Source organism: Lissotriton vulgaris, chromosome 3_1, assembly GCF_964263255.1.
Source record: "Lissotriton vulgaris chromosome 3_1, aLisVul1.2, whole genome shotgun sequence".
Taxonomy (NCBI): Eukaryota; Metazoa; Chordata; class Amphibia; order Caudata; family Salamandridae; genus Lissotriton; species Lissotriton vulgaris.
The window spans coordinates 1,352,965,892-1,352,981,778 of record NC_141689.1 but is presented as its reverse complement, the minus strand read 5'-3'; the positions used below and the strand labels follow the sequence as shown (position 1 = coordinate 1,352,981,778).

Sequence of the window (15,887 nt, the reverse complement as noted above, 5' to 3'; positions counted from 1 at the left end):
ATTTTTAGGCGACCTTAGAGGTGACTTACATGTAAGAAAAGTGGAGATTAGGGCTTGGCAAGTGGGTGCACTTGCCAGGTCAACATGGCAGTTACAAACTTCACACAGACACTGCAGTGGCAGGTCTGATAACCCTTTTATGGGCTGCTTGGGTGAGTGGCACAATCAGTACTGCAGGACCACCAGCACCATTTGCTTTACAGGTTCTGGCACCCTCAGTGCACTTTACTAGGGACTTATCAGTAAGTCATACATGCCAATCATGGAAACACCAATCCATAATGCAATTTATAATAGGAGCACTTGCGCTTTAATACTGAACAGCCATGAGGAAATGTGCAGAGACACTGAACCAGCAAAAACTGAGGCAAAACTAGGTCAGAAAGGAAACCAACAGGAGAAACATACCAAAAGATGGCAGGTATAACACAGGCATTTATAGTTATTGATAAATGTTGATGACGAGAAGAACCAATTTCTAGAAAATGTTGTCAGTAGGGGGTCCTTACGCCTAAAAAGGTTTGACAAGGGGGTCTCGACATCAAAAATTTTGAAGACCAATGCTCTAACCCCAAGCAAAATGATGGCATAAGCAAAACCTAAACCTAAAACGAACCCTACCCCTAACCCTAAATCAGACCCACTGGACACATCAACGATTGAGCGTAGCATGCTAAGAGGATAACAAATTTGCCTATACAGACAGATCTTAGGAGGTTGTGGTGTTTGGCTACTTTGGTAAAATGCGAGCTGTCAAAACTGAAGTTACTCGCCAACCCTGTTGGGTTTACAAATTACCATAGAAACATTATAGCATATTGTCAACAAAGGGAGGCTCTCTGAACATGAAGCAAAGCTCATAAATATTTATCATACGCAGAAACAAGATACTCTAAATAAGGACAGAGAATATCCGTTTTCTAAAGGCTTAAAGTGAGTTTGACTTTAGTGCTTACCAAAGGTTCCAGCTTCATGGGCTGATGGCGTTTTCTTGTTTTTGTTCTTGCATTAGTGTCATGTGTAAATGTCAGAGCTTGACGAGGTGACACGATCTGTTGTGGAGCCAGTGATATCAATCTGTCTCGCAGTTTATCTGCGTCAGGCAGCACCAGCTGCTCTCCACTGAATGGGACATTTGTAAATTGGGACACCTGTAAAGGAAGAGATACAGCTTATAGCCATAAAAATTGTAACATTTAGAAATTGCACATTAACAGAATAGAGTAGCCTAAATATGTATACTTTTTTCGTTCCCGCTTGCATTACTTCACACTGACCTAGATTTGTGAAGATAATTGAAGCTATTGTAAGCTGATCTGATAACAGAATCATATACCTTCATTTCCTTTCTTCAATTTTTTCTTCTGTTTATGATAATTCATAAAGTGTCTCCCACACTGAAGCACAGCCAGATTGCCATATTGCCACCTTGCCATTCTACCTGTGGACTGCAGACAAGGGGCTGCCTTCAGAGTAAGATGGGCTGCCATGATTCAGCATGCTCTTCAAGTGACAGTATAGTTTCGCTTCTTACAGCATGGGGCTGGTTGAAAGATGTTGCCAGGTCCGCTTCTGGTTTCTTGGAGAGGTGTATGACACATAACATGTACATGGCAATACAGTGTATGACAGATCTTACCAGTTCCATATCAGGTGAAATAGGCTAGACAGAACTATTATTTCCTTAGAGATATTGTTGGTACAAATTCATAAAGTTTCCTTTTAATGAGGTGGTGTTATATGGTACTGGGAATTCAGGAATAAACCAGGAGTAAGTCATAGTTACCTGCAGGAAAATAAATGCCCCCATCAGGACTTTGTTCAAGATAGAGGGGTTTTGCATGTTCATAATTAAAGGTCGTTTGGCTCTGTTTAAAAGCGTAACCAGTTGCATGTGGGGTCCAAGCATTTCATGAACCAGAGCCAATTGTCTGTCACCCGAAGTTTCTGGAGATGGATGGACCTTGGCAATGTTCCAAAGACACTCCCAAAACGTCACCGTTAAGTGACCTATTCTAACTACCACTAGGTATGCCTTTGCTCTCCTCACAAAACAATTTATATTCTTGGCAATAACAGGTTTAGACAGTTACACACAGATCCTTTCACTCTGATGGTTATGGAAAGTAACAACACATTCTCCCCAGTAGGAGGTGTACTGGTATATATTTCCTATTTGTATTTTCATTTAGAAAAAGCTTTATTGGCAAAATACTGGCAAATGCTACAAAATTCACTATGGTGTGGTGTATGAAATTGTTCACATTATAAAGATGGTATGGAGACATTCAAACAGTGAATGTGCCTGAACCATAGAAAGGTTTTAGATATGTGTTTCCTGGAGTTTCTTCCAACGGTACATTTGTCACATGGAGGTATTAGGCCCAGTTAAGAAACACAATTTTACATCCTCACGTTTTTAGATTGCCTTCTCGTAAAACACGTGACTTTGACACACATTCATTTGCGTGCACACACACACAGGAGAACATTCTTGGAACTCAGCTTTGCTTACAATACTTCTACGTGGGCACTCTATCAGAACACCTTGAACATTCTGTACAAGGCTAATTTCAGCATTCATGATGTTATGTCTTTTTGGCCACTCGGCGAAAGAGCTATCACAAAAGAATAAACAATAGCAACCTGACTGGGGCTTTCGGCATGAAGGAGGCATATATATATATATATATATATATATATATATATATATATATATAAATAAAATTCACTGAAAAAACCATAGGTTATAGACCATATATAGTTAGGAATTCGCATTTACAAAACCTTATTTTACTCACACAAAACCATTGAAATTCCATATATAGTTAGTTGCACTAACTATATATCGCGCACCCGCAATCCACTGCTGATGATGTCACATATTACATCATTCATGACATGGTCAGTGACATCACTGATGACATCACTGATGACATCTCAAATGACATCACTGATGACATCTCAAATGACATCACTGATGACATCACTGATGACATCTCATTTGACATTACTGATCACATCACTGATGATATCATTCATGTGATAATACGATGAACCTCTTCAGACTCTAATATAACCTTAGATACAATTAGTGTAAACAGACACTCACAGACTGTCACTCATCCATGGAGTTACTCACACACCTAGTCAGTCATGCAAAGAATCAATCACACCTCCATTTCCTCAACTATACAGTTATACAAACTTTACTTATTCAAACATATACTAACACATATTTACTCTCTTATACAATCCCTGATACAAGTTCACAATGATCCATACAGCCACTCACACATTCACTGGCTCTTATGCACAGTTATTTATATATGTCAACTCTCACATGTACTGTGTTTTACATATGTACTTACTTTGACATGTAGCACTGAGATATCCATTCACTCACCAATACACTCATGCACACAGTCAACCGCCCATACAGCTGTTTCCACATGCACTTTTGAAACCATACATCTAGTGAATCAACTGCTCACACATCTATGCACAGAGTCATACACCTCCCAGCCACCCACACACACACTCAGTCTCCCACACAAATACTTGGGCAACCAATCAATAACCCATATAGTTACTCATATAGCTACTTATCAACACATGCAACAGTTTACAGAACAACTGACATAATGATGCACAAATTAAGACAGTTTAGTCACTAACCCATGCACTCAGTGAGACACATTTAATCACTCACTCATACAGTCAGTCATGCACCTACTAAATCCTTCATCCAGACACTTATACATCCACTCATTCTTCAATATGTAAGACATATTTTAACTTTACAGAAACATACAGTCGCTGGATGTTGTCATCAGTGATGTCATCAGTGATGTCATTTGAGATGTCATCAGTGATGTCATCAGTGATGTCATTTGAGATGTCATCAGTGATGTCATCAGTGATGTCACTGACCATGTCATGAATGATGTAATATGTGACATCATCAGCAGTGGATTGCGGGTGCGCGATATATAGTTAGTGCAACTAACTATATATGGAATTTCAATGGTTTTGTGTGAGTAAAATAAGGTTTTGTAAATGCGAATTCCTAACTATATATGGTCTATAACCTATGGTTTTTTCAGTGAATTTTCAAGGTTTTGTAAATGCTAATTCCTAACTATATATGGTCTATAACCTATGGTTTTTTCAGTGAATTTTCAAGGTTTTGTAAATGCTAATTCCTAACTATATATGGTCTATAGCCTATGGTTTTTTCAGTGAATATATATATATATACATACATATATAAACATATATCATCTGTATATCTATATAAATACAAACATAAATGCATGCATACATATACTTATATGCATACAGATGCATGTTATTTACATGAAAGTTGAAAAAACACTAATAAAAGCAAAGCTAAAAAGCCACCTCATTACAAACAGAATGGCTTTAACTTAAACGAGGGCGAGATCTATTGCATTTTCAATGCTTGTTTACCTTGGTTCCATCAAGAAGGCATTCAGATGTGTCACACATTTGCCATAAATTCTGAATGTTAGCACTCTAGTTGCACATTAGATCACTGTAGTAAAGCTACTGCTCACCAGGGACGTCTGCTGCTGGTATTCAAAGTGCATGTTTCAGTCTGCATGTCAGAATGTTTTTAATGAAATAGAAGAGGATTTGAGAAGTCACTCAAAATGATCCCTAATTTTTCTTTCTGAAGCACTAATCATACTTTCTATGGCAAAATTAACCCCCTCATGTTGTTCCTTTTTTAAATTGAGTGTTTTCAGACTTACCACTTCATTCCAATCAAGATGGCTTCTGGTGTGCCATACTTTTGTCATAAGTAAGACTGTTAGCGCTCTAGTTGTTCTTTAGAACACTCTGGGACATTCTGTCATTGGGCTATACTTGGGGTACATCTGGGTGATATTTGGGCTACATTTGGGCTCTTTTGTCTCTGGTGGCCATTTTGGGAGACTGCATGTCAGAATGTTTTAATGAAATAGAAAAGGATTTGAGAAGTCACTCAAAATGTGCCCTAATTTTTCATTCTGTAGCACTAATCATACTTTCTATGGCAAAATATACCCCCTCATGTTGTTTCTTTTTAAATTAAATGTTTTAAGAGTTACCACTTTATTCCAATCAAGATGGCTTCAGGTGTGCCATACCTTTGTAATAAGTAGGACTGTTAGCGCTCTAGTTGTTCTTTAGAACACTCTGGGACATTCTGTCATTGGGCTATACTTGGGCTACATCTGGGTGATATTTGGGCTACATTTGGGCTCTTTTGTCTCTGGTGGCCATTTTGGGAGACTGCATGTCAGAATGTTTTAATGAAATAGAAAAGGATTTGAGAAGTCACTAAAAATGTGCCCTAATTTTTCATTCTGCAGCACTAATCATACTTTCTATGGCAAAATATACCCCCTCATGTTGTTTCTTTTTAAATTAAATGTTTTAAGAGTTACCACTTTATTCCAATCAAGATGGCTTCAGGTGTGCCATACCTTTGTAATAAGTAGGACTGTTAGCGCTCTAGTTGTTCTTTAGAACACTCTAGGAGGCTGCAGTAGAACACAAAGGAATCAACTGACAGTCTCTGTCCTTGTTGGATGTACATGTTTTACTGAGAATGTCAGACTTCATTTTCACATGACTGAGAAAGATAATGTGAATTTACAGAAAATATGCTTTCAGTTTAGCTTATAGATCCCCTTCCAAACCACTGTGGGAAAATCATGAGATATTAGTTTTCTTTCAAACAATATTCATGATATCACAGCAGAAGGTTTTTTCACATGGTAAAATCACCTTAGAACCCACCACAATTCCTAAAACGAGTATGGTACCATCAACAAATGATTTATAATGTAACTAAAGTCCTAAAACCCTCTATTAACTACAATGCTTTTTAATGAGGTGCTATCATGTATATTGGTCCCAAGATGGCTGCCAACACTTCTTGGATGAAGTGCTGACAGCCAATCAGATCAGATGTGTGGTTAGGCTCCGCCCAGATATATATCTTTTTTTGAACCTAAATTACTCAAAATCCGCTGGAGCACATATATTGAGACCTAGCAAAGGCACATCGGGCTAACAGTCCCTACAATTTTGCCAAGTTTCGTGCAAATCCATTCAGCCGTTCGAGCTAAAAGTGAGGCCAACCGCCCTATGGAAATTAACATGGGAAAACGCGTTTTGGGACCCCCCTTTTTTCTCGGCCCCCCTTGATGAAACCCCCCCAAATTGTCAGGGGCTACTCAGAAACAAAATGTTCCATTTCCCTGAAAATTTCAGCCAATTCCGTCCACAAACGCCAAAGTTATTAGACATAGAATTTTCAAAAATCCCATAGAGAAAAAATCCTAACTATATATACCTACTGGCGACCGCCAGTAGGTAATATATATATATATATATATATATATATATATATATATATATATATATATATATATATAACATCAAGCATTTGTTTGGACAGAAGACCATTTCACTAGCACTAAGAGGTCAGGCAATGCTGGAATTCCAGCCGAGCTGATTCCTTTTACGTCAAGTGAGGGATGCTATTCAACTCTACACCAAGACGGACTGCTTGCTGACACTTCCTCTCAGGTAATGGGAAGTTAGACCACTCTATAGAGACTTGGCAGATTCACTCCCCCTAGACATGATAGGTAAGGTTACACTAGGTAGGAATATATTGTAGAACAAGTAACTTAACTTTGGTAACGCAATATCTATAGAGACAATATCTAGATGCAAATTCCTTACCTTTGAATTTCCCAGGATACAGGCTGGGGCCGGAAACTTTTACGTTAGCAGTACCCCAGCTTGCCGTCAGGTGGCGCCATTCATCTGCGTCGTTAGCATTGGTTATGACGTTGCGTCACCTACATAGGCACCACCCAGGTGCGTGGACGTCAGTACTTTTCACTTTTCCATGCCAGAAGTGCAGAGCTATGAAGTGACTACCTTGAGTTGTGTGTCATACTAGGGCCCTGAAAAAGGGAACAACCTTAGTCCTCACAAATGGGTCCGCACAGCGGGGAGGCATGGGTGAGTCTGTAAGGAAATTACAGCTTGATATTGTCTCTACCAGATAATGCATTACCGAAGGTAGGTAACTTGTTCATCTGATAGAGACTTGTATGAATTTGAATTTAATTTGAATTTAAAAACATTTATTGAGCGCGCTTATACCAAGCGGTTTCATGGCGCTTTAAGGGTCACGACCAGCAGACAGCAGCAGGAGAGGGCATACTAAGTGGCAAAGGCACTTGAAAAAAGAAAAGTTTTCAGGTTTTTTCGGAACTCTAAATAGGAAGATGAAGTACGGAGCGCCAGGGGGAGGGAGTTCCAGAACACTGGTGCAAGGGCCGCAAATTTCGCCCGCCGGCTTTCTTTTTCTTGAAACGGGGTATGGTGAGAAGTGCCATGTGAGTTGAATGGAGTTCTCTGCCGGTAAATAGGGACTGATGGCTGAGCTGATGAACTCGGGGGCAGTGCCCATCCTGGCCTGGAAAGTGAGGCAGCCTAGTTTGAATAGGGATCGTTCTCTCACGGGCAGCCAGTGCAGTGCCTTCAGCAATGGGGTGGCTCAATGGTATTTGGGCAATCCATGAATCAGGCGGGCAGCCTGATTCTGCACTAACTGCAAGCGATGTATGGCATAGGCCGGCGCGCCGTTATAGATTATGTTTCCTGCAGATGCAGATTCCTTACCTTTGGATAGATACCCCAGCCATACCATCCTGGCGGTGGGTTGCGGACACATTTCTTACACTAAAAAGTCCTGCAGGACAAAACAGGCAAAATGCCCGTCCCTGTGGACCTGACTGTCCAGGCAGTAATGCTTGGGAAACATCTGTAAAGACGCCCATGTTGCTGCCTGGCAGATGTCCAGGACTAGGACACCCCGAACCAATGCCGTAGTCGCAGCCTTCCCACTGGTGGAATGAGCTTGTTAGCCCTCAGGGGGCTGCTTCTTAGCCAGTGCATAGTAGATTTTAATGCAGAGAACGACCCAGCAAAAAATGGTCCGTTTCTGCAATGCTGGACCTCTTTTCACCCCCACGTACCACACAAAGAGTTGGTTGCTCACCTGGAACTCATTTGTTTGGTCAAGATAGAACAATAACGCTCTTTTTGGGTTTAGACAGTGGAGATGCTCCTCTTCTTTAGAGGGATGCGGGAAAGCAAATAAGGTGGGCAGCGTGATTGATTGACCTAGATGGAATGAGGCCACCACTTTTGCTAAGAATGAAGCCCGGGTGTGAAGCACTACTTTATCTCCAAAGGTCATCATGCAGGGAGGCTTGGATGACAATGCCTGCAATTCACTCACGCTCTGGGCCAATGTTATTGTTACCAGAAAGGCTGTTTTGATGGTAAGCAGCTGGCAGGGACAATCATGCAAAGGCTTGAAAGAAGCGCACATAAGGAAAGTAGGAACCAAATGAAGGTCCCACATGACAAAGGGCGTTGTTAGAAACATATGTACAAGTCCTTTTAATAATCTATTTAAAACAGGAAATTTAAACAAAGAGCATTGGTCCAGCAGCCACAAGAAAGTGGACAGAGCAGAAAGATAACCTTTGAGAGTACCCAATGCAGATCCATGCTGGGAAAGGGTAAGAACGAAATGAAGACTAGTAGAAAGAGAAGCAGAAAGAGGGTCAATAGACCTTTCTGTACCATATTTTACAAACTTTTGCCAACAGCAGGGGTATACCATCTTAGTGGTGTGCAGTCTGGCTGCCAAAATACCCTCACATACTTCAGGAAGAAGGTCGAAAGCTATCAACTGCCGCCGCTCAATCTCCACGAATGGAGGCAGAGAGTTGACTGGTTTGGTGGAGGTCCTTGCTCTGTTGCTGCGACAGAAGAACCTACTGAAGGGGCAGCCTGATCAGAAGCTCTTGATACAAGACTCTCCTTGCCCAGTCCGGAGCCACAAGAATGACTTCGGCCTGGTCGTTCTTGATTTTTCTTGAAAACCCTGGGTAGAAGTGGTATGGGCGGAAAGCCGTACAGTAGGCCTGAGCTCCACTCATGACTAAAAGCGTCACTGAGCAAAAGCCACCCTGGAAGATCCAGAGCGCAAAAGGGCCGACATAGCGCATTCTCTTTGGGGGCAAACAGATATAACCAAAGCCCTCCCCACAGTTGAAAGAGAAATTTCGCCACCTCCAACTGGAGATTCCATTTGTGATCCGCTAGACATTGATGTCTGAGTTTGTCCACCCTGGGGTTCAGAGAACCTGGCAGGTGTTGAACCACCAGGGTTATGCCCTGCTGTTCCAGCCATATCCAGAAACACAGGACCTCTCGACACTTGTGCTGTGGATCTCGAATCACTCCAGGCAAGGGATTTCCATGAAACTGAAACTGCTGCAATCTCTTCACGATTCAAAGCACCACTTTACCAGGCTGTGGAGAGACGCGCCCTCAATCATATCTTAGCAGCCAGGTTGCATCCACTTCCGCTAAGAGAGCTATATCCAAGTCGGAAGCCGCTTGGTCATCCTACAGAGTGTAGGCTGTGCAACTATAAAAGGGAATCACTGGTACACATCTCCTTTGCTGTCCGGGGCTACAGCAGGCCCGCCAAAACTATCTAAGGTCTATCCTTCTCAAACTGGACATTCGTACAACAAAGATAGCCGTTTGCCAGTCTCATACTTTGGACACTGTCAAAGATATGACTAGCTTTGGCAAATGTATCCAACACAAGGGGTTCTTCCCTCCACATGATCTGCTGACCGTATCCAGGGCCCAAACCTATCATGAGCGTTTCAACCCCTACAACTACCATTTATGATAGAACTTACAGGAGGGACGCAGCAACATAACACGAAAAAAAAGAATACAAAAAAATAAAGAAGCAGTGGCACTTTACATGAAGGCTGCCTAATGACAGCAGCCAACTGCTCAGTTCCAACTCAATCAAAAACTTTACTAACCACCACGTACCCCATATGAACTTTGGACAAGGCTTTTTAAATAACTTTTACATTTAAACTGTTTATACATTTGATTGTTTTATATGCCTTTTGTAATGATTTTAAGTAGTCTCACTTGTGGGAGGGATGGGCGTAAACAGAATCTAGGAGGCTTAATAGGTGGTTCAAATTTGATGAAATTTTAATGAACAGTCTTGTAAAGAAATAAAGGCCATCAACTCTCAAAGTGTAGGGGATTCTCATCAGGGTGTTCCCTCAGTCACTCTTCTCTTTTCCTTTTATCTTCTTTCCAGGAATGTTCACTCAACGTGGTCAGGATGACGTACCCCCGGAGTCTCTCAAAAGAGAAGAAAGCAGCGGTAAGTGGAATGTCCCTACTTCTAAGTCTGTGTTACCGTCACCATACCAGAAGTGGAAGTAGAGGGAGGTGAAAAAATAGAGTAAAACAACCTGTGCCGGACAAGAAAGTGGTTATGTGATTTTATATACCTTTTCCGAGATTCCACACTATCCCTTAACCCAGGGAACAGCCTTATACCCAGTATAGAACAGCAAGTAATTAAATAAGTAAATGAAACAGGCAGTCAAAATATCATGCAGGTCTGTTTCTTATAGCACAGCAGGAACATTTTAAAGAAACTATAAAGTTAGTCAAAACATCATGCGGGGCTGTGGGTCACTATAACAGTGTGGAATCAGGGTTCGGTTGGGCGTTCACTCAAGGTGAAGTCCCCTTTGGCCCTTCTTTAACCTTTTTACCCCACCCCTCACTTTCCTCCCCTCTGTTCGAGACACTCACTGCGTCTGCCCCGACTCTCCTGAGTTGCAGTGCCTTAAAGGCAATCTCCGGGGGCGTCCACCAGTCCTCGCACCAGTCCTACGCTTGTCCAATAATCTCTTCCTCTCCACTCAGTTTGCTGGGCTCTTCCGGGCTTTCGGCGGGTCGTCTTCAGTGTTCCTATTCTCCGGACTCATCTTCTGCTCCTTATCTTACAGGTTCTTCTTCTCCTCCGCGTCTTCCTCAGAATTCCTCTTCTTACGTGACGTCTGTACCTCCTCTTCCGGCCTCTTCATCGGTCTCCATTCGTCCGTCAGCCTCCAGGATCTTCATTCTTCCTGTGAGAAGGAGGGAGTCAATGTAATTAACTCTTTCCTTCCTCCGAGATTCCTTCTGACGTCGGAACCCGGGCCGCCATGGGTGACATACGGTGAATCTCCGACCTTGATCCGGACCTCCCCCTCACACTCACAAATAAACATATTCAGTCATTAGTCATTCATTCATTCATTCTATCGACGAAGGGTCCACAACCCCAACCCGTCCTGCTTGTTGCAGCGCCACATGGCTGTAGAGTTGTCGGTGAACACCTGTAGTAACTTCCCCTTGATAGAGAGAAGAACTGCTTTCAATGCTAACCGGACCGCCCGAAGCTTCAACAAATTGATGTGGAGACACAGAAGCTAATAAAGGCCGAATTAAAATGTATGGCTAGCCTGGAGCTTTGTGTAAATGAAGTACAATCTTTTGTTCTGGTGGCAGGTACTCAGCCAAAAAAACTGCCCATGTTTCACATGTAGCCACGCAAACTGACAGTGGTAGACTCCTTTACATACTTGGGGATTGTTTTTTGATAGGAAATATTCCTGGTCAAACATGGTGGGTAATTGGCCTCTAGCCATGGAGAAAGGTGTTAGGGTAATTTTTAGCTTCACAAAGAAGCTAGGTTCCAAGAGAATTGATGTAATAAAAAATGGTGTATGCCGCAAAACTGGTCACTGTAGCATCTTACGGAGCAGGAGTCTGGGGGATGGCGGAAATTAATCAGCTTCAAAGATTAGAGGACGGGTTTTTCAAGAGACTGTTAGCCTTCCCAAGTAACAGTGTAAATTATATCTGCCATGCTGAGTTAGAGGCCCCGTAAATTTCAGATGTAGTGACACTTGTCCAGATTATGTTGTGGCAATCCATTTGGGACACAGTCCGTGTTACTCACATTATTATTAGGGACTGCCTGGCCCTCAACAATGTACATAAGGTCGCCTGGTTGCAATACATGGAAACAGTGCTGGGGACCCTGGGGTTGGGGGATCTATTTGCTAACCCTACCAGCTGTAGAACCATGTCTATAGAAAGAATCAAACACATTTCTGGAGAAGTCAGTAAGCAACAGAGCAGAAACTAGCAGCGCTAACAATTCAGTAAAGTTATACCTCACTTGCCCCCCTTCACCCAGGTGGATGAGTCCTATTTGATATTCGTGACAAACCCCCAACACTGTTTTAAACTAACTAGATTTCACATGAATTATATCCCATTAACGATGGGTTTTCTCAAGAATATTTACGCATTAAACGATCTTCCATTATGCCCCTGCGATAAAAGGTCTGCCCAGGCTGATCTCCACATGTTATTCTTTACTGAGTTTTATATCTCACAGATGAAAAGGTCCTCTTCCTCCTTCTGCGAAAACTTCATTTTAAACAATGCCGTTGTGCGCTTTATTTCATAAATCAATTATCTAGTTATTTTGTCTGTTACAGCACAGCATTGTTCTTATGGTCCTCCTGGTCTAGTAGGAGAGCTTTGACAGAATGGGACAGCGGAGGTGAAAAGGGAGATGCCGGCCTTTAAGTTTGAGGGCATATTCTTATGTATATTTTGTGGTGGTCATTGTTTTACCCTTTGTCTTAGCTTTGGTTTTGTTATATACAATTCCTCTTCGAATTCTATGAGGCTGGTTACATGATATGTGTTGGACTTGGCCCTTTTTGGCTTAAGTTCCCTAAACTTTTTGCCTTCCCCCTAGACCATTTTTCTGATATGGTGTTGCCAACTTAGATACTTTGCGCACTTTGCCACAGCTGATCAGTGTCAAAGTACAAGTGCTACCTGTATAAAGTGTAATGGTAATTGGTTGTCCATAATTGGTATATTTGTTTTACCAGTAAAGTCCCTAGTAAAGTGCACTATGTGTGCCAGGGCTGGTAACACAAATGTTACTAGTGGGCCTGCAGCACCAATTGTGCCACCCACACCAGTACCCTTAAAGAGGGAACTCAGGCCTGCACTGCAGTGCCTATGCGTAGTTTGTTAAACTGCCTTGTTGTCCTGACAAGTGCACCAACTTGCCAGGCCTTACCCTTCCCTTTTTATGCACATCAGACACCCCTATGGTAGGCCCAAGGTACCCCCCTGGGCAGGGTGCAGTGTATGTGGAAGGTAGGACATGTACTAAGGTGTGTACCATGTCCTGACGGTGAAATACTCTCCATTTCGTTTTTCACTGTTGAAAGGCCATCTTGCCCATAGGACAGAATAGGGGAGGCTGTGTAATATGTTTCCAGCCTTTCTTCCCATAGGCTTAGGATGGAGAGGTGAAGTTAAGTGTGCCTGAACTCACAATTTAATAACACATCTCTTTGAGAAGGTGGTTTTTGCATTGTGTGTTTAGAAACCCCACTTTTAGGAGGGGCTTTTTTGTGTTCTAACAATTCTGTGTGTCTCTGCCTGTTTGTGGATTGACTGTCTGGATTTGAATGTGATAGGGTCTGGGGAATGTTTTTGACCCAGGGGAGGAGGAGAGACAGCAACAGGCTGACCTGCATCTGGAGTGTAGGGGGGAGGAGTAGCCCCTGGAGGTAAAGAGGACTGGACTGCCACATAAAACAATGGCTCATCTACTGCTGAGTGATTGAGGATCCAGATCCCCACTATCAAAGGAAGAAGGTGTCGGGGGCGTGGCTTGGGCGCCGATGGCGATGGTCGCCTGAGAGCTCGGCTCCGGGACTAAGCCCGAGATTATCCTGAACATCGGAGGCTGAGGGGCGCCCCAGACCCCGCATTCGGTTGAGCGAGGTGACGACACCCTGCCGGGGACCTTGGTGAAGTTTGGACTGGGGTGGCTACGAAGAAATGCCGAAGTTTGCGGAGTTGCGGAGTGCGACCCAACATGGCGCCCGGACTCCTTTGTCCCCTTGATCGAAGCTACGGAGTTGAAGAGGTCTCGCGGGTGTCGACTGGCACCTGGCTTCACCATCCTCGGTGGTTTTAGACATTGGACATTGGCAGGATCGGACCTTCTTCAACGGGTTCACACTTGATTAGACGACCGGGCGGGTGCCCACGCACTAGAGGGCACCGGGTGCGGGTGCCCTCTGTTTCAGGCGGTGGTCTGCACCGCGACTCCGCGTCTAGTTACGATTCCCTGGCCAGCCCAACTACATGGGAGGCGCGACACTCTGGCGCCACAGATCAACCGAGGGTGTTGGTGGCCCTCGCCCCGGAGCTACAGTGGGTGACCGAGCCTGCCCGACTCGGCGACGGTTGTCTCCGCCCCCTCATCGGTGCCCTCGGACGCCGTGGCGGTGGCGTGAGCCGAAGCGGCGGAGTCTCCACAGGCTCTGGAGAAGGAGATCGCCCATACCCGACTTGAGAACGAACTCCCGGGAAGGTCGTGCTGGACACCTATACACGGCGACACCTACTCCGGGACCCTCACGGAGAGCCCCTGGCAGCATGGGGAAACCGAAAGGAGCCAAGGGATCCAGCCAGACCACCTCGGACTCTGAAGCCCAGGACAAGGAAGAGCATGGAGACCCAAAAAGACCTGGTGGCGCACCACTGCAGCAACAATTCGACCGTGTATTGGAAGCGATAGAGGCAACTCGGTCAGCCCTCCAACAGGACATTGCCCAGGTGGCGACGGGCCTGGGCCTCCTTAGGGCAGACCATGGGAAACTCTCAGACCGGGTCAAGGAGGTGGAGGGCACGGTGAAAACTTTAGAACCGGCGCAGAGAACCCTGGCTGCGACGATAAAGGATGCCTTGTCTCGAATTGAGACCCTCGAACGGAGGGCGGAGGATGCGGAAGGCCGCAACAGGAGGAATAACATTCGGGTGGTGGGCCTGCCGGAAAAAATCGAGGATGGCGATATGGTGCGATACTTGGAGACCTGGCTCCGAGACACGGTGGTCCCGGAGGGTCTGTCCTCCTTTTACACTCTAGAACGGGCCCACAGAGTCCCAGCACGGCCCCCACAGCAGGGACGGACCCCAAGGCCGGTGGTGGCGCGGTTGCTACATTTCCGGGACAGAGACCTGATCCTAAATGCCGCCAGGCATAATGGCCCGTTCCAGGTTGCAAACAGTCAGGTGAACATCTTCCCTGACTACACATACGAGACGCAGCGCAAGCGGTTCTCCTTCCTGGCGGTTAAGCGTGAACTCAGGAGTGAGGGCATCCAATATTCACTCCTATTCCCCGCGAGGCTCCGCGTCATTGTCGACGACAAAACCCAGTTCTTCGACACCCCGGAGGAGGTCTGCGACTGGCTTGAACTGTACCGGACGGGGAAAGATGGTTTTGGCGCCTCGACCCAACAGGCGGAGGAGCCGGAACAAAGGAGGCGATCTAAGAGGGTCAGGAATCGCCGCGGCCGCACGGGAGGGCCCTCGACTGCGGAGACATCATCGGAGCGGAGGGGAGTGTTGGAGGTTCTATCTGAACTGTCGGGAGCAAGAGGCGAAGTCATCGAGGAGGAGGAAGAAAACCCGGGTGCTCAGGGGGCACCATCGGACTCAGAGGATTCAGTGGCAGACAGTACCCATACACCGGTGATCACACCGAAGTCGGTGGAGGACCTTTTGGACGGACAAGGGTAATGGGGTATGCTGCCTTGTTTTGGGTGGGGGCCCGGCAGGGGGGAGGCGGTTGCCGCTCTTTATTGCTGACAACGAAGGAGAGAGGGTTGGGGGGCTTCTGTTCTTGCCCCGGAAGGTTTTGACACCGGGGAGGGCTCGCTATAGTCCTGGTAGCCTGGGCGACGAGGGCCCACTGCCTCCGCCCAGCCCGCACCTGGCCCATAAGGCCTTCCTACGGTGGCGACCGTAGGGCTAGTGGGGGTTTTGGGGTTGATCTACGTAGAGGTTTG

The 15,887-nt window shown here is 44.9% G+C and overlaps 1 protein-coding gene across 1 annotated transcript in view; it reads right to left on the bottom strand.

The window, feature by feature from the left end:
• Window positions 1–15,887, bottom strand: part of DNAH6 (dynein axonemal heavy chain 6) — a 2,460,712-nt gene that overhangs the window by 2,405,457 nt on the left and 39,368 nt on the right. The window contains exon 2 of the mRNA XM_086961829.1: window positions 957–1,151. Coding sequence (XP_086817955.1) covers window positions 957–1,151 — 195 coding nt within the window. The remainder of the gene's footprint in view (window positions 1–956; window positions 1,152–15,887) is intronic.